This window comes from Xyrauchen texanus, chromosome 28 (genome assembly GCF_025860055.1).
Source record: "Xyrauchen texanus isolate HMW12.3.18 chromosome 28, RBS_HiC_50CHRs, whole genome shotgun sequence".
In the NCBI taxonomy this organism is placed as follows: Eukaryota; Metazoa; Chordata; class Actinopteri; order Cypriniformes; family Catostomidae; genus Xyrauchen; species Xyrauchen texanus.
Window position 1 is genome coordinate 39755688 of NC_068303.1, and position 27403 is coordinate 39783090.

At 36.3% G+C, this 27403-nt stretch overlaps 1 protein-coding gene across 2 annotated transcripts in view; it reads right to left on the bottom strand.

The window, feature by feature from the left end:
* The window catches only part of ptprk (protein tyrosine phosphatase receptor type K), a 270960-nt gene that overhangs the window by 65952 nt on the left and 177605 nt on the right, over positions 1 to 27403 (bottom strand). For both annotated transcript variants that reach the window (XM_052095541.1, XM_052095542.1), the window contains 4 exons: positions 10205 to 10504; positions 3999 to 4108; positions 2738 to 2939; positions 533 to 638 (listed from right to left, as the gene is read on the bottom strand). In XM_052095541.1, the coding sequence (XP_051951501.1) occupies positions 533 to 638; positions 2738 to 2939; positions 3999 to 4108; positions 10205 to 10504 (718 nt within the window). The remainder of the gene's footprint in view (positions 1 to 532; positions 639 to 2737; positions 2940 to 3998; positions 4109 to 10204; positions 10505 to 27403) is intronic.

The following is a 27403-nucleotide window of genomic DNA, read 5'->3' on the forward strand; positions in this document are numbered from 1 at the left end:
TCAAAATTTGATTTCATGGTGTCTTTGAATATCACAAAAAAGCCAATTTGAGTGTATCAATAGAAATTATTTGTCCCAAACCTCGTGGCTGATTTACTGAAAGATCATTTTCAAATCTTATGTGACAAAACCTCAAACCAGATAAACAGAGAGAGAGAGAGAGAGAGAGAGAGCGAGAGAGAGAGAGAGAGAGAGAGAGAGAGAGAGAAAATGAGGAAGAGGAGAAAGAAATAGCCAGGCACGGCTCAGATCAAATAGGGATCTTTGTGCAAGTGTGGTGTTGAATATCGAACAGAGAGAGAGAGAGAGAGAGAGAGAGAGAGAGAGAGAGAGAGAGAGAGAGAGAGAGAGGAGAGGTTTATGAGCTGAGAAACACAGGAAGTGAGGAATATCATGATGTCCCAAGCAGAAGTGGTTCATTACTGCACAGAGAGGAAATGTGATGGAGTCTGCAGCAGACTCATGCAGGAAGAGCTGGAGGATATGAAAGCAATAGAGCAATAATGAATGTAAAAGACACAAACAAACACACCTGATGGGAGCTCCTTTAGCCTGGGCTGGTTTCAGTAGGACAGTGATGGTTGTGGCCGTCTCGTTCAGGGATGCCTCTGACCCGTCATACTCCTCTAGAGTAGGTGCTACAAAGAGAAACAGAGGGAACAAGCCACGATTAACCGGGAGTAAAATCATGGCTAATCCTAACAAAAAAATAGCTGCAGTAACTACACTATTTAAGGATTAAATATATTTGAATACAGTTTTATTCGAGTTTTGTGGCTTTTAGTTCATGTCTGTTAGTTTGAAAGCCCTGTTTATGCTAAATGTTGACTTTTAGAAAAAGCATCAAATGTTGTCTAGAATGAGAATGTCCTGATACCACTTACAACTGACTGACAAGAGCAAAAAGCAATTCATGTTTCATGGCTGTGATGCAAACTATAGACACCCACACTTCCTGTTTTAATATGATATACGTCAAAACAAGAAAATAAACTTCGCTCGTCAAGTCATTTCATGGGGTCTTTATTTATAAAACGACATATGAGGATCTCGATTTGGATGACAGTATCCTGCTTGAACACATACATGTACAATATATGAAAAAAAGCTGAGGAGGACCGATATATTTATATTTAGCTTTTTTCTTTCATTCTAGTTTTTTATCGACCTCTACATATATCAGCAAATATCAAAGCGATAGTTACTGATAGTGTTTTTTTAATTATTATTATTCCTTATAAAAATGAGCACTCCAACGAGGTTTAATTGGTAAGTACATTTACGCTAATCATAAGTTCATCTTAATGTTCATGTTGATTTTGACTGATGGTAAGCCCAGAGAAATAGGAAAACAGTCTGTTTATTACCGTATCTTTATTACCGCAGATGATCTGCTGTTGATGAATTACTGCTCATTCAGTATTTATCAGCCGATGACAATGTTTACTTTATAGTGTTTATATTGTAATACATTGTAGATGATTGTACGAGTGCATGTTTTGTTTCTCTTATGTGTTTGTGTGAGCTGGAGCACTTACTTTTCAAAGTAAGATTCCCCCGGTGTATTTCGGGCCTGTTTACAATTAAAGGTTCTCCGTTTGGACCAAATCTTATTTTTGGTTTTCTGGTTATTATTGGAATTTTGGTTGCAAATTAAACAGCATCTGGGATTTGATTCATTTTGGACTCTTGTGGCCTCTATGTTTGTGCCCGTCACAGTAAGGTTAAGACTAAGAACACAAGCTTAGTTATCAATAACGGCAAAATCCACTATCGGTCAGCCTCTTCAGAAAACAACTTCAATTGAACACACAGTGAACATTTAGTGAATTTCAAGGAAACTTTGTGTGATATAAGTCAGGTTCCCCATATTTAATGACCCATTTTATGTATGTGTCATTTGATATTACTAAACTGTGGTAAAAACAAAACAAAAAAACACTTCACATCATAAAAAAGTAATACATATTAATGTGTTCTTTTTTTCTTTCTCATCCTTCTCAAAACAAGCTAAACAGCTTTCCTTGCCTCTTTATGTTCTCTTAGGCTCCACCTACACTTCTTTTGCTCTCAACAAATCTAAAGTGATGGATTTGGGAAATCATATTTCCCGTGATTATGTCTGTATTACACCTCAAAGCGGTGGAGTAAGCAAGAGTGGCAGAGAGCCTGAGGAGAGAGAGGGAGGGAGAGACAGAGAGAGAGAGGGAGAGAGGGAGAGAGGTCTCTCAGTCATGAGGTTATCGTCCTTGCTCTCATTGGTCATTAGAAAAACACTTCAAGCGTGTTTTTACCCCCTGTGCATTGACTGTAGTTTAGGATCATTTCAAAAGCGATACTCAAAAGAAGGATTTGCTCACAATTCAGACAAAACACTGGCTCGTGAGCAATGTCTACTCTACACATGCTACTCTAGCCAAGAACAATATTAGGTTGATTAAATATTTCAGAGCAGATAATAACTAGAAAAAGATATATTCAATGCAGAAATTCCCAAGACTTTTAAGATTTTGTTCATTTCAATGATTTTTCCATGTCTGGAAACCACAATTAAAAAATGTCCATGTTTTCCATGACCGTGGGAAACTTGTCTTGTTGTTTTGCAAGTGCATTTCATCACTTGCAAAACAACATTGTGTTCAACCACTCCTAAAGACCAGATAAGATATGACATCTGAAACTTTCATTCATGAACACACAGGGAAACCACGAAAAAAACATCTCTCTCTCTTTGTACCTGATATGTTGGTGGTCACATTGAGTGTGGTGGGGGCTCCGTAACCCTTGCCGGTGCTGGCCCGGATCAGGAACTGGTAGGTGGTTCCAGGGTGCAGCTGTGTTAAGTTGTGTCGAGAGGTGTTCCACGGTAAAGACACGAGCACAGGCGGACGCAGTAACGGCACTGATGGATCAAATGAATGCACGCTACTGTAGCTGATCTAAAAAAAAATTTTTGAAAAAAGATGTTCAGTGATATTCTGTTCTCACTCAGTTGTAAAACAGATGTAAAGAATAGTGTCATCTATGAGAATGCTGCAAATGACCATCTCAGGACGTGCTCCGAGTTTAGTTTGCTTTATTTCCACGGAGCAGTTTGTGCTTAACATGTGCTGTGAACGCAACTCTGCAGGTTCACTTTGTATAAAAATATATATATGCATGTATTAATGAAAATAGAAATGATCTGGATTGTGTTGGCACTTTCTAGAGGTAATGGCTTATTTATAGTGTAATAATCCAATGTTATTGTAATTTGATATCACAATATGTTTTTTTTCAATATTATGAAAATATTTCTTGAATATCACCCAGCACTATAAACCAGCATAAATAAATACTGCAAAAATACTGTTCATTGTTAGATCATGTAAACTAATGTAGTTAACTAACTTTAATGAATACAACATTATTGTAAAATGTTTTAAAATATGTATTGGTATTAGCCTAAAAACTAAACAAAACAACAAAAACCTGGCAGAACTTAGTTAAAATATGAGGCATCATTTATCTAGTTCTTAAAAAATAATTTGCATATACATGGACCAAGACAGTGCAAGCTTTTGATGCATAATCATTTGTGTTTGCACACAAAACCGACATAAAACACACACACACACATGTTTGGTTTCCATGTTTTATGGGGACTTTCCATAGACATAATGGGTTTTATACTGTACAAACTTTATATTCTATCCCCTAAACCTAACCCTACCCCTAAACCTAACCCTCACAGAAAACTTTCTGCATTTTTACATTTTCAAAAAACATCATTTAGTATGATTTATAAGCTGTTTTCCTCATGGGGACCGACAAAATGTCCCCACAAGGTCAAAAATTCTGGGTTTTACTATCCTTATGGGGACATTTGGTCCCCACAAAGTGCTAAATACACGCTCACACACACACACACACACACACACACACACACACACACACACACACACACACACACACACACACACACACACACACACACACACACACACACACAGCATTACCTCATACTGGGTTATAATGCCGTTGGGCTCCAGGGGCTCTTTCCACTGCAGTGAGATCTTATCCTCAGATGGAGTCGCCCTCACAAACTCTCTGGGAACTGGACCAGGCACTACAGTAGAGATAGAGAGAAGATGGAAAAATAAATTAACAGTCACCAAAAAATGGGCTTCAGTGAAAAGTGATTGCCGCGAGTGTGCAGAACTGTCATTTAGACAAAGAGTGGCTAATTTTAAGAAGCTCAAATATAAGATTAATAGTTTTGATTTAATATTTGTCTGCCATAACATAATCCTCACACACACATTTGTATTATTTGAAAGCTTTGATGACTTTAATATAATTCTAAATAGCAGAAAAGCCTAAATAAAAGAGTGTCAATACTTTTGTCTGGCAGTGTATAGTACAACTTACAAATAGCAAATTTTGACTCAATGATAACTCAAATGGCACAGAATGAAACTCATTACTAAAATCATGTCTGCATGTTATGCAAACCATTAGTCATATTTGTGTTTGCCTGTGTAATTAGTTATTATGTACAATTATTGTTTAATTTGTTTGAAGAGGCTTTTGGACACATGGAGACGTTTTAGACACTACGATAAATTATATTTGTAATGCTATAACCTTTGATTGTTTCGACATATCAACACAAAGATTTTCTCAGATACAGTTGACATGATTGGGAACAAAACAAAAAAAAAACAAGTTTTTCAAAGTCACCTTATTTACACCCAAGGATACATAATGTAAAATAAGAAAAACATTTTTGTGATTTTTCAGCAGTTTCATAGGCTGAGAGTCTCAGAATGTATCATAATCTATATATTTAAAAAATGTGAAAAGCTTTCTTTACAATGATACCACACACTTGACCCTCCTTTTTTTGTCTAGTTATAAGCCTTTTAATTTGGGTATGCCACTGAAACAGTAAATCTTTAAAAACATCTTCAGAAGGGTTAAAGGGTTAAGCAGGCACAATCAGCGTTGAATATATCCAGATGTGCAGTATATTCAAGCGTACTTTCAGCATGTTTAAGAGATGATTCATGTGTCAGAATCACAGTGATGTTGTTCAGTCTCAGCAGGATGTGTCAGATTGTGGCGGTCTGCTGCATCCTCCGCTTTTGCTCCATTCGACCACATTCAATAAAAATAAATGTTGCTTTTCAATCTTGATACACTTTATTTTAGTTGCTAAGTCGTTAAGCCACAAAACAAACAAAAAATGATTAATTCACAATGAGAACCTATGTTTTTGTAGCGGCAGAGAGAATGACTAGTATTTGAAGCTGCATACCACAATGATAAATATAAAAGGAAAAAAAATAAAAAATAAAATTCCTTTATCATAGAGGCAAAGGAAATGTCAACATAAAGTTAATTTTGTAACCTGGTTGGGAGGCTGTGCACATTTCAAGATAATGCTCCCTTAATAATTCTGCAGGCATAAAAGGGGCCAACAACAACAAAAAAAGAAAAGGGAAAGTGTCAATTTATCAAAACAGGAAAATGCTAGCTCCAAAAGTAATTTGCACACGTGCAGATGAAAACAAATGGTGTTCATTTTTTGTCTGCATTCAGCCCATGGAGCTGCTGACAGTGGCCTTTATTTTGCTGTAACCCTGTTTGCATAAAGCTGCCTGACAAAAGTGCAGGAAGTGATGTGCATGTCCCAGATGTGTCAAGAAATCACATCAGCATCTAACCCACTTATGACTGTCAGGTATGTGTTTGTAAAATTGTAAAATATATTCCTGGCTTTTTCCTTACTTCTCATTCTTATTTCACGTAACGTCTGAATAATAATAATAAAAAAATATTTATACATTTTTTATGTTTTTTTTTATTTATTTCATTTTGATCTAGATTTTTCTGTGGGAGACAGTACATGAAGAGGCTTGATCAACTGTCAACAGATGCACATAATCATGTAAACATTCAAAAATGGGTCAATGCTTTTATTTGATCATTTGGGAATATTTTCAGTTACCTGTTCTTCTGCGTTTCAACACATCAGTGTGATTTCTGGGTGAGATTTGAGTGTCAATGGGTTATCTGATCAGAAGTACGGAGGCATCTATATGGACATGGGCTAAATATGAATCAACATTGGGCTAATTATAATTATAATAGATTAAGACCACATCTGTTTTTGTTTGAGAACTCTGCTTTCAGTTTCCTAACCTAATCATTTCCCTAAATGTGCAATTATAAAAGTAATAATAATAATACTTTTTTAATATAGTGCCTTTAAAGGACCCAAGGACACTTCAAAAAGCATACACACAAAAAAAGAAACATTTTTGCACTTTATTTTACAGTGTCCTTGTTACAGTGTAGTAAGTACTGAATAATATTAATTAATAACATGTACTCACTATAAGGTTTAGGGTAAGGGTTTGGTTTAGGGTTAGCTGCTTGTAATTGAAGGCTCTGGAACTTTATGGTTCCCATTACACTGTGGATTATGGTGGGGATCCCGGGCCAAATCCTGCATCTTTGGCTCCTTGCTCCAAGCATTCCATGGCCAATGAGCCAGTGCCCATGCCTGCCACGGCCAAAGAGCCAGCACCCACGGCTGCCATGGCCAATGAGCCAGCACCCACACCTGCCATGGCCAACAAGCCAGCGCCCACGCCTGCAGCCACAACCGTCCCAGAGCCAATGCCTGTGGCCTCGCTCACTCTTGTGACTACGCTCCCAGCTGTCCGGAAAAGGAAAAAGGAAAGGACACCTTCTCTCCAATCGCTGCTGGTGCTCACGCCACAGAGATCGTTCCCCAGTCGCTGCCAGTGATCCCTGCCTTACCGTATCCCACATCCTAACAACTAAATGCAAACCTTTTTGCAGTTTTGGAATGAATATATATATATATATATATATATATATATATATATATATATATATATATATATATATATATATATATATATATATATATATATATATATATAAATAAAAACATACAGAGATACACAGAGTACTATTCAGTATCGACTGTGCCATTCAAGCTCACCCTCATGCCATCCCAAATGTGTATGACTGTCTATATTCAGCTGAACACAAACAAAGATTTTTTAAATAATATCTCAGCTCTGTAGGTCCATACAATGCAAGATAATTTTTTACATTTTGATCAATTTCTTACACACACACCTAGCGTTTTGCTTCAGATGACATTAATTAATCCACTGGAGTCTTTTTTGAGCTTCAAAATCTGGCACCCATTCACTTGCATTGTATGGACCTACAGAGCTGACATATTCTTCTAAAAATCTTTAGAAGAAAGAAAGTCATACACATCTGGCATGGCATGAGCGTGAGCAAATGATGAGAGAATTTTAATTGTTAGGTGAACTATTCCTTTCAAATCTGCAAAGCTAATTGAATTTGTTGTTTGAAAATCAGGACTGTTGAAGGCTGAGGCTGTTTGCACACAGGTCTCTTCTAACATTTAACATTGTAATATCTGGTTCTGAACCTTGAAACAGACTGGCACTTGCGTCTGTCTGTCATGGATGGATTGCAAGAGATGCCAAGTATGCGAGATACTGACTGAAGGCAATTTCTGAGAGTCAGCTACTGTAGATTGTTTGGGTTCACTAGCGACAGCACTCTTACATTGACATTTGAATAAATGCTCTTGATAGTTCACTTCAGTGTTGAGGAAAGCCAGAGAACAAAATTTCACTTGGACTCCCTCGTGTTTTAGTGCTTATCTCCAGGCAGATGAGCTTAGCGAACCATGTGCCATGTGCGTACACCTCATACAGTGTACAATACGTGTGGGTTGGGTTAGATGATAGTTTGTTATCAGACAAGGATAAGGTTTCAGAGAGAATCAGCATGCACACGCATACTGACAGACTAATCAGCTGCTTTACACACCTGCACTGAGGAAAGGCAACTGAATGTGAGGATGTGATGTGTTAGCATTATACGGAAAGGAACAAGTCAGCACACCTGGACCAGTGGTGCGATTACAGGAAATGTCCAGGTTTATCATTTGCTGGGTGTTCTAGTATAGCGCAGTGGCTCTAAACTGGTTTTGATCAAATGTTATATTAAATGGCAAGGATTCGGCCAATAATTCACCACACAAAGGAAATTGTGCTCACCACAAACCATATTTATAATTTTTAGTTGAATCTGTATTTAATGCATCTATCCCTAACTATGCACAATGAAATGGTCAGCGCAGCTTTGCTGTCTGATAAGATACATTGTTTTAAGGCAGTATAAAATGCATCATTCATCAAGCAAACAAAGGGAGTGCTGATTATTAACTTATATGAAATATTTTGCTCAATATTTGTGTGTGCTATGTATTTTTTATGCTAATTAGAGTAACAAATTGCAGCTTCTTTCATCTGCTTCTCTCAGGAGTGCTAATTGTGTATAATAAGCTGGTGGCCATTAATAAAGCTGTTGCTCATGAAAGGTGTTGCAAATCAGTCAATTGTCTATTTGTGTCAGGATGCTTCTTTAGAGGGAAGCTGCCTTTGAAGGCAGCAGAACGAGAAGCTTTCTTTATTTTTTACACATATTTTTTGGTCTTTCTTTATATTAGGCGTCTTAAACTACTATGTACTAGTAACATTCATACAATACAATGTACTTATTGTTTAACTAAATGTTGTTCTGGAAAATTCTCACAAGATTCATATTTGCTCCTACTGAGGTTGAGGTACGGTGTCTATGAAGTTAGGGTAAGGGATTAGGATAAGGGTCAGGGTAGGGTTAGGGGTTAGGTTAACAGTGTTACTACACATGTAACTAAATTCAGGTATTTTAAATGTAAGTACAATTCAACAACCTGTATGTGCAAACCAAGTACATATAGTTCACAGAAAAATGAATATTCTCTCATAATTTCCTCACCCTCATGCCATCACAGATGTGTATAACTTTCTTTCTTCAACAGAACACAAATAAAGAGTTTTAGAAGAATATTTCAGCACGTTTGGTCCATACAAATTTAATGCATTAATGCATTAAAACACTAAAAGAATTTAAAACATGCAATATGTGAGCGGTATTACTTATCCTTTATATCCGATCAGATGATAGCAGGAAATTCATGTTAAATGTCCACGAAAATAGACTCGACCATTTTATCCAAAACAGTGAAAATTGTGGGAAGCAACGACTCGTCATGCTTTTCTTGCATCATCACGTAACATATAATGTCTATAATCAATCAAATATTGATTATAAAACATTTTATCAATCAGCATCGAGGTCTCTGCTATTCTGGTGAAACGTCCACATTGTTTGAGCCCACCCATGAGTCTCTCTGTGATTCCCAGCCAGAGCTGTCAATCAAACCAGGTCAAAGGCTCTATGACCTCTCCAAAAAATGCAATGGCTGTTTCAGTGAAAGGATCCAGCCAATGGATCGCTAGTCAAGATTAGACTGACAGGTCATGTAGCCATTGGTATGGTGTTTCTATGTTTACAGGGGTTGGCCTGGTTCATGCCAAAACAGTGACGTCAAGCTGCTGTTTCTGATGACCGATCGAGCCGAAATATAACTTCAATCATTCTTGCAACAATGGAGCTTTGATGTTATCTTGTGGCCACTTTTGGTACTGCACCTAGTCAATATCTGATATATATGCCATTTTATAACTTATTTACTTCAAATTTGGGACACAACTTGGTTTGACATTTGGTTTTCATTTTATACAATTTTTTTGGTTACCAAATATATTTGTAATATATATTTTTATTAAGTAAATAAAAGTGTAGTGCATTGCATAATTATCACAATAAACCTAAACTTCTATATGTTTTTTAAATTAACTTAACTGTTTTCACTTGCACAGTAATCTCCCAAGTCTCTTTAAAATGAGACCCAATTTAAGTCTGTAGTCCCAAGCATTCAAGAATTACAGGCATTTAAAGAGTATGCCATTTTCTGGTCAATTTAAAAAAGGAGGGTTGCCAATTTAATGAAAACCATTTGATTATCATCATGATGCATTTTTTTGGTCTCGTCTTTGTTATAGTTGACAAAGGAAAAAAATTGATAATGAACATTTTCGTCAGTAATTTCGTTGACAAGATTAATAAGGTTTTAAACAAAGCTATGATGTCCTATTTCTCCCTGGGCACTGAACCTGTAATGAATGTACTGTTACTTTGGATGAAAGTGCCATTTAAATTTGTAATAACATGTGAGGGTGTACTGTCCTCATACCGTCTTCCTCTGTTTGTATAATGGTCTCGTCACTCTCTTTGCGTCCCTCCGGGTTGGTGAGGATCATCTTCAGGCTGACGTTGGTGTTGGGAGGCAAGTTTCCCACCATGTGTCGGGGGGCTTTGGGGTCCATCTCTAGGCAGTCAGCCTTGCTCTGGTTGGCTTTGTGGTAGTGATAGCAGATAGTCACATTGAATGTGTGGCAGCGGGTGATGTTGTAGCCCAGCGACTCCCAGTCCACGGCAATGAAGCGCGCCTGAGTCTCAGCGATCTTCAGGTTCTTGGGGGTCCGCATGGGTTCTATGAGAGAAGATAAAATACAGAGACAGTTTACAAAAACAGACACCTTGAGAGGATGGGAAGGGTAGCAGATCTGATAAACATGAGTCACAAATGTAATTCGGTAATTTTTTTTAACTTTGAACAGCACAAGCTGATAGGTCCATTGATGTGTAATCAGGTAGCAAATCAACTTGCGTACTCTCTCTATACCTACATTTAAATTTGCTCAGTTTGCAAGTAAGCTGGTTTCACTGGAATGGGCTGCGAGTTTTCTCTGAAACCCTCCTCCATCACAGCTGCACAGGTCTAGATCTGTTACACGAGGATTGTATTTATGTCTAATTGCACATCAGGCCGCAGCAGCATGTCATATATTCTTGATTCAGCATGTCTTGTGTTTTTCTTATTGTGCAGCAGTGTAGCAGATCTAGTCTCCATTGGAAACCGCATTAATTTCGCTATGTTTTCACCTCTCATCCACACTAGGACCATGTTTTCCTCCACCAAAAATGTGAGAGTTTCGAAAATGCTCTCCATTACGGCATACTTAAAAAAAACTATTTTCAGACAAAAACATATTAGTGTGTATGTAGTCTCAGCCTCAGATGGCATGCCCACAGTCTGTGCACTAACCATCTGATGCACATAGCACACAAAATTGAAAACACTTTTTTTTAACCACTCAGCACAAATCTGATTGGCTGGTTTGATTGAACTTCTATGAGTAGAAGCACACAGGACTTTTCATCAGTCTGCCTGGAAACCAAATCACATTCACAAGATTCCACGTTGATACAACGAATGCTATTGAGGGTGAAATAATCACTGTATCTGTCCATGTTTTTTCAGCACCCAAATAATATTTTTATAATAAATAGAATTATCTTCTGTAAAAAGTCAACACAAATGAAGCTCAAACAGCATTTGTGGCATAATGTTGATTTTTAAACTCTGGAAGTGAATGGGGCCAGTCCATAAATGTTAAAATACACATCATTTCAAAAGTATAGCCACAATACATAAATATTATATGTGTTACATGATTTTAGTGTAATAAAATCGCTTACTAACTTTATCTCTGTAAAGATGTATCCAATACTACAAATTGTCATCCTGGCATTGGATATAAATTACTCAGATATGGCAAGAGAGTAATTTTATCAAACAAAAATTATGTAAACATGTACAATGTCTGTCTTGTGTCTATACTTTTGAAACAGTGTGCATTTGAGTATTTATGGATTGGCATCCATTCACTTCCACTTTTTATCTGTTAATAAACAAGAGTTGAGTCAACATTATTTTCGTGGTAATCAATATTGTGCCACAAATACTGTTGTTTGAGCATAACTTGTATTTAACCCAGAATATTTCTTTAAGTGTGGAGGGATTTATATGGATTTGTTGTTTAATCTTTTTGTGTCAAAAATTCCAGATTTTTCCAGTTTGAACAGGCCTTTAAAAAACTGGATCTTTGCCACTGCATTGACTAAAAACAAACCATAATAAAAGGCAAATATTGCTAACTCACAAACAAACAACATCATTAACATTTTGTTTTTCAGATGTACAATTAAAGAAGTTCAGAAATAGGTTTTATCAGCTTGATTCTAGATTCTAGAGACAGAGAGTATGAACTGGTAAAGAGAGCACAAGAGAGAAGAGAAATGTTGTGAAAGCAAATGAGACACCTGTGGACCAAATAAAGGCTCCTTCATAGACACACACACACACACACACACACACACACACACACACACACACACACACACACACACACAGGCTCAGCCATTTTAAGAGTCTCTAAATTGGCCAATACATCACTGAGAAGTGAGTTCATATAACGCCTTCCCATTAAGCATCAGTCCAGCACCCCAATATGACTTCTAATTACTGTAGCAGAGTCATTTACCTTTGCCACAACACCAGTGACACACACACAAACACACATCTGTATCATTACTCTATAAATATACACACTGCATCATGCAATACTATGCAACACGGATGTGGCATCATGGAGCAGTGAATGTATACTGTATGCCATTTATTTCTCTGGGTTTGCCCATCAGGATGGAAGGGTAGGTGTTATTCCAATGTAAGCAGCTGGTTGATTTGACCCTATAATTAACCTCTGAGTGAGATTGGCTTTACCCTAACACTGGCCTCCGACCATCGTCATAGATCAGAACAGCTATCAATAAATCTAAACAGTACACTTTGCTTACCGTTAACCTGCCTCAAAGGCTATTCCTAGCCTTATATAACATTTGACCCCAGACCTATAGGCAGAACTTTGTCCAGGGACCAAATAAAACGATCAGTCTAGTATTGACACCTGTGGGACAGCAGTTCCAAACACATGCACACATGATACACATACGTCGATGAAAAACGTGAGTTAACACTGCTGCCTCTGATCACAGATATCATAATCACGTTAAAGGACTAGGCCAGAAAGATACTCTATGCAAGCTTGCGGTCCCATTGTATATACTAATCATGCCTCATTGTGTTACTGTGGCAGTAACAAACCTTTTTACCTACTTTTGTTAGTGGCTTATAGCCAACTACTTTTTTTTTTTTTTAAAGTAGCATGACTTCATTTTAACCTCCTGAGACCTCCGTATGACTGCAGTGTGCATTATCCATTTCCCTTTTTCAATTGTAACTAGTAGCACCTAATAAGCAAAAAAAAAAAATGTATAGGAAAAAAAGTTTTCCTAAAAACTGATGTCCTCGTATTTGGACAGTGAGACTATGTTGTGAAATTTTAAATAATACCAAGCTAGAGAAAGTAATTTTTCATCAAATTGTTTATTATGTTTGCAGGAGTGTTGATTAATCATGTTTTTGAGACATTACATCAGAAATTATCATAAATAATTCTGATTATTATTAGCCAGCATCATCCAATCACTGCCAACCAGCAGCCATATCACCCTGCAGCTCTTGCCTGGTTACCCATTGAAGCTAAGCAGGGTTGAGTTTTGTCAGTACATTGATGGGAGACCTCCTGGGGAAAACTGTGGTTTGTGCTGGAAGAGGTTTTAGGGAGTCCAGCAGGGGGTGCTCATCCTTAAGTCTGTGTTGGTCCTAATGCTTCAGGATAGTGATGGGGACACTATACTGTAAAAAGGCACTGTCCTTCGGGTGAGATGTTAAACCGAGGTCCTGACTCTCTGTGGTCATTAAAAATCCCAGGGCACTTCTCGTAAAGAGTAGGGGTGTACCTCGGTGTCCTGGCCAAATTTCCCCCATTGGCCCTTCTCGATCATGACCTCCTAATAATCCTCATCCCTGCATTGGCTACATCACCCTACTCTACTCTCCATCAATAGCTGGTGTGTGGTGAGAGTACTGGCGGACTATGGCTGCCGTCGCATCATCCATGTGGTGTTTATGGAGAGTTCCCCTATACTATGTAAAGCGCTTTGAGTGCCAAGAAAAGCACAATATAAATTTAAGGAATTATTATTATGTTCAAATAAAATGTAGCGTTATAAAATTCTAAGATCTATGTACTGATTATCATCGTCCCATGTCTGCAAACATGTTGAGAGGTCCAAACATCATCTGCAGCCTGAAACTGAACTTTTGTTCATATTTTAGGTTTCAATGCACTTACCTCACTTGCTCCCTTTTTAGTGAATGACTTATCCTCCAGTGTGCTGTTTGTCTGCACCAGAGTATGTGAGCGGAGCGGCGTGATTTTGCCTGGAGCAACAAGCGTGTTTTGAAAAAATCGGTGCGTCATTGTTTTCTCTCGTTCCAAGAGCGCTCCACTAACGCTCCATCAAGGGCAAAAAACCTGTTAACAGACCTTAATTCAATAATTCACCACATGTTAAGTAGTGTTAAACATTATTGGAATGAAGGACAGATGGAATTTCTGATATAACCAGAAAGAATATACTCATTTAAAAAGAAGGTTACTTTCACTTTCTGTTTTCACGCTCCCTATTATTGAGATAAGCTTGCGGTAAAGCTTGACATAACTACATGCTTGTGTTCCATCTCATTATTATTACGTCAACTGGCTTATAGTGAAAATTAATGACGGGACGGCGAAGGAGAACTCGAGTGGGGAGTTGATTGCCACGATCAAATGTTTGTTGTGAAATACTAAAAGAGGAGTCTAAAAAACATGATAATAATCTGTTAACCTGCGGAGAAAAAATCTATAGGTCAGTAATACAGATATCCATATCAACATTCTAATCGAATGCATCTCAATCGTAACTGTAGGCTATTATGTCACGCATTAAATACAATTGAACTTTTAACTAAGTAAAACACCAAGTGAACTAATCAACATGTTAATTTTGCCATCTAAATATATTTTAGAGCTGTAGGGTAATTTATGCGTTATACATTTGCTGATGAAGAAGATCAGCAAATGAGAATAGATTTAAAATAACATTTTAAACGCTAGTATTTCAAAAATGGAACTATGCATTCGACATATAGTCGTATATAGTTTTGATTAAAAAAAGTGTAGAACATTCTTTGAATGTATTTGTTTTTTCATTCACAGAATTATACGGCAATGCTAATTAAAAGAACTGCAATAATAGAAAATAATAGGCAATAGTACATAGGCCTAATAATATAGATTTTTATATATTAGTAATGTATTAATTTGATTTAATTTTATATATTTTTTTTTTTGTTCTAGTAATTTATATAATATTTTTGTTTGGTAATTTTTATTTGTAATATAATGTTTTTTTTGTTTTTGTTTTTTTTGCATCTAGCAATTTATTTAAATGATCAAACCCAGAGAATGCTGATATGTTTCAAAATGAAGCTATAAAAATGATTTAATTTAGTTTTGGGCTAATGTTAGTGTTCTAATAAAGCACATTGTAGCTTTTCTTCTAGTATTGTGTATTTATTTTTTATTTAATACACCTTCTGCATGGAAGGTTGTGATATTAAAAAGCATACTGATATAACTTTACAGTGGAGAGGTAGTGAGGTGCAATTTTTGCCATGGAGCAAACACGGAGTGGGGTTTCTCTAATCCAGGAGTTCGGAGTGAGCGAGGAGTGGGAAATGGACACTCCGCTGGAGCGGAGTGATTAAAGAATGCTTTGAGCGTGGAGCGGTCTCTGGTCTTCACTGGTCTCAGAACAGTTCACAATGCAAGCCTCTGAAAGCAACATATTACAGTTTTTGGATGAACTCATTGATTCTTAATGTAACAGTGCACAGTAAATATAGGAATGCATTTAGTAATGTTAATAAATATGAATTGTATTGCACAGAAATAAAATAAAATATAACAAAATGTGTATTAAAATGAAGGGAAATGATCCACAGATGTGTTAAGTTATTTAAAATAACTAACATGTTTTTTTCAAATTTTATGGAAATGTGTTGCCAGTGTACACATATGTGGACATCATGTTTATCAGCGCTCTGATGCATATAAACAAACAGATTTTTTAAAGAGGCAAATGAAATGAATCTAGAGACAATTCTATGTTCGATGATTCAAGCAAATCAACATCATGTTGTTGTGTCACATGACTCAGTGCGGCAGAAGTTTAATCCTTTAAATGACAGTGTAGAGTCTTGTGAACAGTATTCAGTCAATTTTTATAAATTTCAATTATGCATTGTGTATAGCAAAGCCTTTAAAATAACTATTAGTTATGAGTAGCTTGTAACCCAACACTGACAGTTAATTATCATATAGATAATAAATGGAAATGAAATATTGATTTGAGTCAAAATGATGTTATTACATGAGAAGAAAGATATCGTGCAGTCTCTTGAAAAAAATTCACCTCCGGTTTGTGTCGACATCTGTTGGTGTTTATTTAGTAATTAATGACGTCTGACTGCTCATTATCCCACTTATTACAAGACTACTTGACAAATAAATAAATGGACATGTAACTTTGATTTGAGTTGAAATTATTTGATAAGCTTACTTGTAGAAATCGCAGAATGGTACGAGAAGTAAAAAAGATGACCCGCAATACCCGGATGACCGGTCTTGTATCACTTTATCCCCGGATGTGCGGTTGTTATTCAGAAATATTTTCTTAAATACTTTCCACTCAATGTAAAATAGTGCTGAACTTAAGTAAGTGTCACTTTCAGTGGCAATACTTTCCACATTTCTCCCACACTGGTACCTTCTTTAAAGCCTTTGTCATCAAATTAAGAAGATTGGACAAAGTTCATTTTTCCAGAATGGAGAAAAGTTTGGGAAACTTTATAGTCAAAAAACTATAAAACGTAAAAGTATTAAACTGTTCCTGTGCACGTCTCATTCACACAGTGTAATTTGATAGCGCTTCTGAAGCAAGCGAACGGCCGAGCAAAAGCTAAATCTCAGGCAGCATATTCATATAAGTTTGGCTAATGATTGATTTACTACTGATAATAAACGTATAAATTCACTTAGAAACAAAACCTCTTCAGAGCGTTCATGTTTATAACCTGACTGGAACATATTGGATGCCCCTGAACCCAGCAAAAAACCCCAAAAAAACTTAACGAATCTGCACAAATTCATAAGCAACTCTATTTAATTCAAAACAGCGTATTAAGAGGAAAGGTAAGCAGTTTCCACCCTTGACTTGTAACATTGTTCTAACCATTCCAACAGCTAATGTTGGCTTTAATGTTAGCGTCCTTTCCACCTTGGTGGCAATTCAATTCTCCAGTGTAGCGATTAGTTATAAATAAACATAAATAAAAGTAATTATCACACCACCTTTTGTTGTCTTAAATGACTGATTTATTGTACAATGACAATAATAATAACATGTATTTATTCCTTGGCTATTTTCTGTCTATGTTTTAAACCACTTTTGAAGCGTCAGACTATATAAATAGCATAGTCACATTGCACAACAAACTCCATGCAGAGTCAGTGATTGCTTTTTGTCTAACCTCTAGACAGCACCATTATACTGTTGAACCAAGGAGTTCAGACTGCAGAGCCCTTCAATGCTGGCCACAGAGAAATAAAACCAAAAATAACTATCAGAAACTATCAGAGTTGATTTCCGATAGCTGATAGTTAAAAACGAAACAATCGGCCCTGATTAACCGGTAAATCTGATATATCGGTCGACCTCTAGTAGGAAGTGAAATGAAAGCCAGTAGTGGGGGGTGAGAATCAAGGAAAGAAAAATAAGGCAGATCAGAGACTGAGATGTGAAATGTAGCCATCACACTGTCCATGCAGAACGGCTGGGTGAGATTTAAACAGCACTCATGGACACACACACACACACACGACTCAGAAGAGCCCTTTCCATGTAGTTCAATTAAAATGTGAAGCTTTGAATAAAGATGAGGAGCTTTCCCATCATCTTGTTGGGTGATAATCTCTCTTTCTCTCTCTGACTCATGATTGTTATGAATCTACAGGAAATTTCAGGAAAATAACAATTTAGCCTGACGTCAGAAAGACAGTCATCACAGGCCATCATTTGAAACAGCTCTACTGTATTAATCCTCACAGTCCCACTGTAGAAAATTACAAAATCTATATTAAGCATTTAAATATTACCTATTTTTCACTAAATATGGGTTAAAACTACACGCAAATATGTTTGGTCAGAAAATATTTACAATTTGAATTTTGCATGCCAAAGTCACACAACAAGGTCAATGTAAACGTATACAACTGATGACTGTTTGGGATCAAATTAGCAATCCTCTATAGTATTTGACCAGTTTTTATTAGTACCCAAGCACTGAAATTTTGGGACATTTAACATGCTTAATAACTCATACAATTTTGTCAGACTGTGCAAAAGACCACAAATGGGCATGTAAGTTGGGCTCTGTAGTGCCACCTTTTGACTAAGGTGGTAGGGCCATTTTCACCTACAGTCACCAAAGTTGGTACATATATTATTCTCATCAAGCCGGACAACTTTCAATATTACAGTCTTTAGCTGCACCCAACAGGAAGTCGGCCATTTTGGAATGAATTTGGATTTTCTTTTTTAATTGCAAGCTCTGAACTTTTAAATACTCCTCCAAGGGGATTCATGTGACTGTCACCAAATTTAGGCAACATTATGCCAAGATATTGAAGATGCTAAATTGCGAACAGATTTCTGGTGTATTGAACGGTGTGGCGAGGTAATAAATGAATGGCAAAAAGTGGGAAACAAGTAATTTCTCATAAATTCTGCATGGATTGTGTGATTTAGATCAAACTTGAGCTGTATGTTTGGTAATGGGGGCTGATCACATTAACATGGCTATTATTGGTCATGGTCATAGTGCCACCAACTGGCATCAGGAAGGCACTTACAACAGACTTTGAAATAGCCCTCTTACAGTATATTTACCTGAATCGCTTTAAAATAATTTACAATAATATCAAGACTGATGTAAAACTGTGAAGGGATTCTTGATATCTTAAATAGTGTTGTCGTGGCAATGCATCAAATTACATGATGTTGTTGTGTATTCGTGTGTATTTGACATAGTCAGACATATGTTTAATAAAGCTTATGATATGAATGTGGCTATGGTGGGTCACAGTCATAGGGCTTCCAGCTGGCAACAATATATGTGACATTTTAAACAGACTTATAATGTATATGCCCTCTTATATTCACCACATCAAATTTACTCAGACTAGTGTCAAATTTAATAAGGTAATGGAATTCTTGCTATCTTGCATGATCGTCATAGCCACAAGTCAAATAACAATATTCTTTTTTTTTTTGGACTGTTCAAGGATTCACACTTGCCATAATTACACATTTATTACATTTGCCACACACATCAAAATTGTTAACCATTATGTCTGAGCAGAAGGTAAGACATGGTATCTTACTTGTTTACTCGACCAAATGCATGTGTACATCATGCACTGTTTTCCGATAACCAGCGGGTGGAAACTGACTCACAGTGCTTGGGCCCATCATCACAGCTTGCAGCTATATTTATTATTATTTTTAGTTTTTCGTTTGGTGATAGAACAATTACAAAATTTCAGAAATATTTAAACTTGTATAGATAGACAATTTCTCTGAATGTTGCAGAAATGCAGTGGTGGGTCTTAGAACTCAATAATTGTTAATGTTATTTAGACATCTGAGCCCATTAAAACATTATAAATCTCAGATAATCTACCCCAAATTATTTTTAAATGTAGCCTTTCAAGAAATTTAAAGCAAATCGAATACGTAAATATAACAGTTTTGAAATGTGAAAGCCCAGTGTTGAAATTGTTTTGCATTTTTACATAAAAATTACCTCAAAACAAAGCAGAAACATTACGGTTTTTAGAACTAGTTTGTTAAAGGGGTAAAAGCACAGCATCAATATCAATGCATTGGGTCTCTGAGGGTTAAAGACAAAACTGATGTTTATAATACAAAACAGAGAGAGACAGAGAATGCAAACGCAGACATTTGTTTGCATTTCCAAAGAGCGCTCATTATAAAAACTTGTTATTCTTGAATATTATGCTGATTTGGATGTTATTCACTTGAACTGCTGTCCTGTTCATCTTTAAAAAAATAAATAAATAAAACTAACGCTTGATGCAGCTAATTCAAAGTATGCATCTGAAGTAAGCGTATTAGACGGAGTCTCTGTGAAGACCAACATGCTCAAATCGATCAACAGCCCAAACCTGATGTTTATTCTATGAAATTTGATTTTTTCATATCAGTTTTTCATTACAGTTATATAGTATACAGACACGTACAGAATCCTATTAAATAAAAAAAGCCACTAGCGGCCATTACAGTGATTTGACCAGGTTTGGCATGAAGCGGAGTACCTAAAAGCTCCTAAACCATGGTAAAATCACTGTAATGCATAGTCTTCAGTGACTTATTAGTTTCCTAAAATGTTGACAGCAGCAAAATGATGGCAAAATTTTATAAATAATTACATTTATTATTATTTATATTAGAGTTAACTAAATTAACATTATGCATGCGATAAATAAAATGTTTTTAATGTTTTAATTTTTCTTAATTGCAATTTTCACATTATATTCTGACATTTTATTCAGCTTCGTGTGAGTGCTGAACACTGGTTGGAATAGGGCATAACCGCTGCGATGTGTCCACTGTCCTTTTCTGCATGGTCCGTTCTGCATAATGCGGCGGCTCATTGTTGCTTATCGCCATTAGTCACGTTTCGTGGCCGAACCACTGGCCCGCTCGGTTCTCCCGATAGCCAATCTGTCCCTGATCAGCCCAAAATTGCGTCGGACCACAGGGAAAATGCCCGGTATGACAGATTACCAGACCTGCACACACCACAAGCACACACATACAACAACCATTCCATGATAAATGCTCAAGTGAGGGAGAAAGGACCTCTTAACTATAAATCTTTTTACAAAACAAACCCAGGTGGAACTTAGATGGTGATTAGCCGCATTTGTTTCGAAGCATCAGCATTTCCCCAGCGTCGCGTTCCAAACAATTCGGATGAAGTATCATTATGCGGAAATTGCCAGCGCGTTCTCTGAAAGCACTTTTCATGTGGATTTCAAAGCAGCAAATCATGTTAATGCAGCTTCACAATATTGCTGTAGCAAAATAGCTGCAGGATTAATATTATGGAGGATGAGGGTTTAAGAGATTTAATGTAAATTGTAATGAATACACAAACTACAGGGACTAGATATTTCAATTAGTCAAACTCCCACTTAGACTTATGGAAACATTTAATATTACTAGAATTGGAGCTATTTTAGTGCATTTCTATCTTGATACTGTGGAAGGCTTTGTTTGGAAACTGTTAATAAAACATTATTGTTACATATTGTTTTCAGTTCTTTTCTAAGAAGGAACTAAATGCATTTTGACTGGAAAAGAAGTACAATATACAGTATATTGAGTCAAATTTCAGCACTCACAAAATCTGCGATTAATCATGATTTACCATGGAAAAATCATGTGATTAATCGCTATTAAATATTTTAGTTGCCTGACACGACTAATTCATGCCACTGCCACTGATTTTAATGGTTTGTAGCATCCTGGGTAATTTATATAGAATTTAACTCATGCGTGTTCACAGGTGAGAACATTTGGTATTTTACAGCTAATCAGAATTTACAGCCAGAAATATACATTTAAAAATGTTTTTAGAACAGTATTAAAGGTAATGTATGCAATTTTTATCCTATTTCAGATTTATTGGCAGAGACTTCTGTAAGTAAAGGCCCACTTATCCATAGTTTTTGTCCACAGGTCATGGTCAAGAAAATGTAGGCAGCTTTACTAATGACACAATTTGCATCACACATACTGTGCATGGAGCAATCTGCAACAAGGACACCCAAAGTATACTTTGGTCTTAAGCCATTCGTAAGTTGATTTCCCAACAAAGTAAAAACCCAGTGACGCTATCAAAACATGGCGTTAGTTAGTTTGTTGGTGCAAATATCTGTTTGACCAATGCAAGACAGGTGGGGAGTGTTCAGGAAACCTGTTTAAAATTCTGTCTGGTGCCACTACACACGTCACACTTCACCTTAAAAATACTGCATCAAATGGATCTGAAACTATAACATTAGTTTTCTCATTTTTTTCTTTTAGTTCCCCAACATTTCTGCAAACACATGTACAAGATCTCACCTGTGCTCTGCAATACAATCACAGACTTTAACCTGGAGTCACTTCACCAAGAAAATGGTAAACAGGGAGGAAGAAAACATCTTTGACTCTTAGAATGCTCTCCATAATGACCAAATTATTGTGAATCGCCTCTTGAAACTGTCTCTTAATAAGGAGGAGGACAGGAAAACTCGACTGTCTCTGTGGTGATAAGGAGATGCCACTCACTGCCTAGTAAAGCCCACGAGGGATGAAATTTATATGCATCCAATTCACAGCCACGACCCATCATCAATTCAGTCTGACAAAAAAAAAAAAAGAGAATTTGAGTGGCAAGCTGAAGTCTGATAGATCTCGGACACTGTCCATCAGTTTAAATGTCAAGCAAGCAATAAAACGTAGTGGTGAACAGCAATGAATAGCTCTGATTTGGCACGGCCCATCAAACCCAGAACCACACACACACACACACACACACACACACACGCACACACGCACACACGCACGCACGCACACACACACACACACACAAAACACAGATAACATTTTTCCTGCCAACAATTATGGGCCTCCCTCTTCCTGTCGGTGTCTCTCTGAGTGTGGATCAATAAAAGTGGTGAGCTGCATTAAGTTGCTAGATTAAAGCATTACTCCTCTGTAATAAAGCTTTATTGATCAGCAGCTCAATGATCAAATCCAAGCACACTTCCCTTGGTCCCATCTACACCTCAAACAACCCGCAGCTGTATGTGTTAAAAACTACACGATCCAAATCAAGTGGGATATCTTCATTGAACAGGCAGTACCTTCCTTTGGGCCCAATCATAAATGCTTACTTTCTGTACATCATCTGTACATTACGTTTCCAGTATAATTTCCTGACTACATATCAAATCAGGGGTGACGACCTCATTTGAAGTTGCGGGTCGGATTGGACTAAATTTCACAGTGTGTGGGCTGATTTATTATGCATTAACTCTTAAGGTGTCCATGAAGAGCACACTACATGCTCTTTTGGAGCTAATAAATTAGGAATGGACGAATTGATCCTAAAGTATTGAAACATTTGATACTGATGTTGTATTGATGGGATCAATCCTCACATAAAAATATTAATTCTAAAGTTTTTTTTTTCAAATGTTTTTATTATCTATATAGCATAAAAAGGGACATACAGTACCAAGCTTATAGGAATCACAGCCAAGCATTGCAGTCACCATTATCAACTTCATATTCATGTGACTTTTCAACAAAAATCAAAATAAAAATTTAACTAGGAAAAGCCCATCAACTGTTCAGTGAGCACGATACAAAAATCTCAAGATTTTTTCAACTGCTCTTAACTGGACTTGAACTTACAACCTTTTGAACCACATCCCAATACATAAACCACTAGGCCATTCCATTGACTGATGTCAACAATGCCAATGAGACGTACAAAGCTGAGAGTACAAAACAATATTTGAAAAATATTATTGCTAGAGCTATGTGGTTTTGAATTATAGCAGGAATTAATCAATCTAGAACAGCCATACATTTTTAAACCATCTTTATTTGGATTCTAAATAGTAAACATTTGAACCATAATTTGATGTTGGCTAAGCTAACTGATTAGCATGCTAAGCTATCATATCATGTAGCATGATAACCATGCTAAACAGATTATTTTCTTTTGAACTACAGGTGACGCTGTCTCCAAACCACTGAGGTAACCTCAGGAAAAGATGTGGATAAACTGTACAAATTTTTATTTCAATTCAACAAAAGGTTCAAAAGACATATGACTTTATATGATTTTAGGACATACGGTTCTAAAGATATGCTTCATTGTGCTGCCTTAAAATTCCATCAAGGAGAAAAAATAGAAACAATAAGAAACCTGCAAACAGAAATGAAATTAGTAATTCAGTAAGTACAACACAAAAAACTTACAGAACAAAATTCAACTGTAATACTGATCATGGTGGGGATCAAACTCATGACCCTTGGAACTATAGTCCAATACACTACAAACTGTACCACTCTGTTGACATAGCTCAACCATGGCAAAGAGACATCCAGGGTTAAGAGTCAGCACACAAGTTTGAATGTAGAATGGCGTCTCTAGCGCAAACGGTTCAAAAGATAGGCACAAAAGAATAGTGAATTTGTGAACTGGTGGTGGCGCTATTGTGTAATAAGTATAATACTAATGAATACAATAGGTGCCACATCAGTGCTTGGCCCCAAATAATAATAATAATAATAATAATAATAAGTTACTGAAAAGACAATTTACTACAAATAACTAATTACTGCTCTAAAACTGTAATCAGATTACTGACTCTCCTAATAACTTCATTGACAAATTACATTGAAGTTATTTTCTAAATCACTTTACAGAACAAATTGTCAAAACAATGTCTATATTTACTGTTTTTTTTCATTGACTCACTAGGGGGTGCATGACCTTACGCTGAACAAAACGCAAACAGACATGCATATTAACATAATTCATGTTTTAAATGCATTCTACATATAAATACTGTGTATATGATGTTAGAAATGTGTGTAAACCAAGTAATTAAAAGCAATTAACTTAATAGAAAGTCAGTAACTGTAATCTGATTACAAGAATTCGAAATGTAATATGCTAAACTTCTTTTTGTACTAAAATGTAATTTGATTACAGCATACACTGGAGGATAAATGTAATAATTCCATTTAATTTATTGTTATTGATATTGGAGATATTGGCATTGGTAATACTTGGTATCAAAAAGAAAATAAGTGGTCTAAGCCCATCCCTGGAATAAAGTTAAGAATCAACTTCATGCTGCTTTAACCAATATTTGGGTAACACAAAAGGAAGCACATTGAACTTATTCATTTTATTAACACTCACCAGCAGCCACTAGAGAACTTCATATATTAAGCCATCTAAACCAAACATTAAAGTAATGTTCACGATTCAATACATTGTCAGCATTTTTTTAATTTTAAAGCAATAATCATGGTTTCAGTAACACACTGCTGAAGAAAATATGGCCAGTGGGTTTAAAAGCAGAAATGTGGATCTTTTATTTTAGTTAAAGCACTTTATAAAATGAATTAGCAAAACCTAGTTTATTATTTGAGCTGTACAGTTTTTGAATTCATCTTTTAAAGCTAGCACTACTTTTCTAGGTGGATGAACTTCACCGTCATTCTTCGGGATATCGGACTACACTGCTTGTGCAATGTATTTATTTTTTTTTGTTTTTTTGCATGCAGCCAGTGAAAGTAACCCAACAGACAAGATTGTTGTTGATTTATTGACTTTGTTTTATTTGATTTCACAGTGCCCATTCTTTATATCTCGTCGCATTCAATTCAGACTGAAACTCGCAACTCAGCTAACTTATGATTTGTTTTACAGTGGTGCTGTAGATTTATTTCTGCGGGAACCTCAGGCACTGAATCTTTAACAGAGATCTCCCCTATATAGCACACACTATTACCATTTTCCTACCTACTTCAAGCCCTATGCAGTGCCATTTCATAACAGTAAACAGCACTGGCATTGATTTTTTTAACAACCATTATTATTTCCTGCGAGGACCTGCTTTGTAGTTAAATTACAATGCATCACTGAATCTGGGTGGCATCACTGTCACACATACACATTTACATAGAGGTTGTGGTTATAATGGCATTTGTATCTTCACCCCAGTCCAAGAGCACAAATCAATGGTAATCTCATTCACAATGACTTCTCAATGGCAACGCTACCTGATGAATAGACTCATCGATTTGCTGTTGTTCTGCCACTCGACGCAGGTGAAAACAGACCGCCTCTTTTTGAATCAGTCTGTACGGGAGGAAAACGATTCGCAATGTGGACTGTTATGTTTCTCCTTCACTGCTTCATTGCTTAATACATCTTAAAAATGAAATTCTGTTTTTTTTCTCTTAAAGGGGATGCCATTACTGTGCCTCTTACGCATATTATGCCATTGGTTGAGCCAATGCTGCAACTGTATCTTGGGGTGGTTGGGATGCTAAAACAACAGTGTAAAAAGTGTCTAGTCTCTGCATATATGTGTGTATATATTAAGAACACAGCAAAGAATATTAAAGCAATAAGTCACTAGAGCCAATGCAGTTTTTTTCTTATGGTAAAGTTGTTTTATCCTCTAACTGCGGATGCCAGGCAACGTAACACTCAAAGTTCATTCTAGAAACAAATGATTGACTGATGTGGACTCACACGTACTATTTTACAACTGCTTCAAATGTGGTTTTCAGATTTTACAGCTGCAACATTTGACTTTATATATGGAAAAAAAGCTTCAACATGCAAGAGATGACAAAAAAGAGAGAGAGAGAAGCATGCTAATGAACTCACCAAAAATGGCCATAATTTTTGTAAGATCAAGCAAGTATGTTTTCAGTTCTCTCCATCATGCAAATGTTGTTGTCTGATGCTCACAAGAGCTTAGAGCGAGATCTCCAGAGACTCTCAAACAATGATGAAATCCAGATACTCAATTTCTCTCCCAATGTTTAAGAGAAAGGACATTAGATCGCTAATTGCAGCAAAATTGTGTTTGACCACAGATATTCCCATGTGAGTGTGCCAAACACACTTAGATTAATTCCATTCTCTCCCTGAATATTTTTCGCAGTTAATCCAATTGATGCACAACTTTTGATTCTGGTTATTAGACCAGAAATGTTCTGTGCTAAAATCACCCACTGCCACATTTACTGTCTGCTGAATGCATATTTTTTTACATCTTCACAATTAAATGAGAAGCTGAAAATGGGAGCCATGGTGTAGCACAGTGGTTCTAAACTGGTGTGTCTCAGGTCTGTTCTGATGAGCAGGAAAACAATGTTACAAGCAAATAATAAAACGCAGCTAACCATTTAATCTTGTTTAGTTAGTATAGCAAATGAGTATAATTATAACATATAAAAGGGAGGAGAAAACACTTTCCATATCTTTTGGTGTTAAAATCAAAGTCTTTCTAGTAAGACTAAGATTACTTATATACTAAATAACATGTTAAAACATGTATAAGCATTTATCATACCCCCTGACCCGTGCATACATTCTGTGATAAAATTAGCTGTTCTCTACCATCAGAGCAACTCAAGCTTGAAGTGAATGTAACTTTGTGTTTTTATTATGATAAACATAGCTAGTAATAAAAAATCTATTATTATTCTTCATTTATAATAATGAATGAAGCATAATAACAGAATAATGATGCAATTATTTTATTAGCTTGTCAATTATTTGACATCTTGAGTCTTTGGTTGTTAAACATTCAACTATCTAAAGCTTGTCGAGCAACGAAGTGATATTTCACTTCCATCA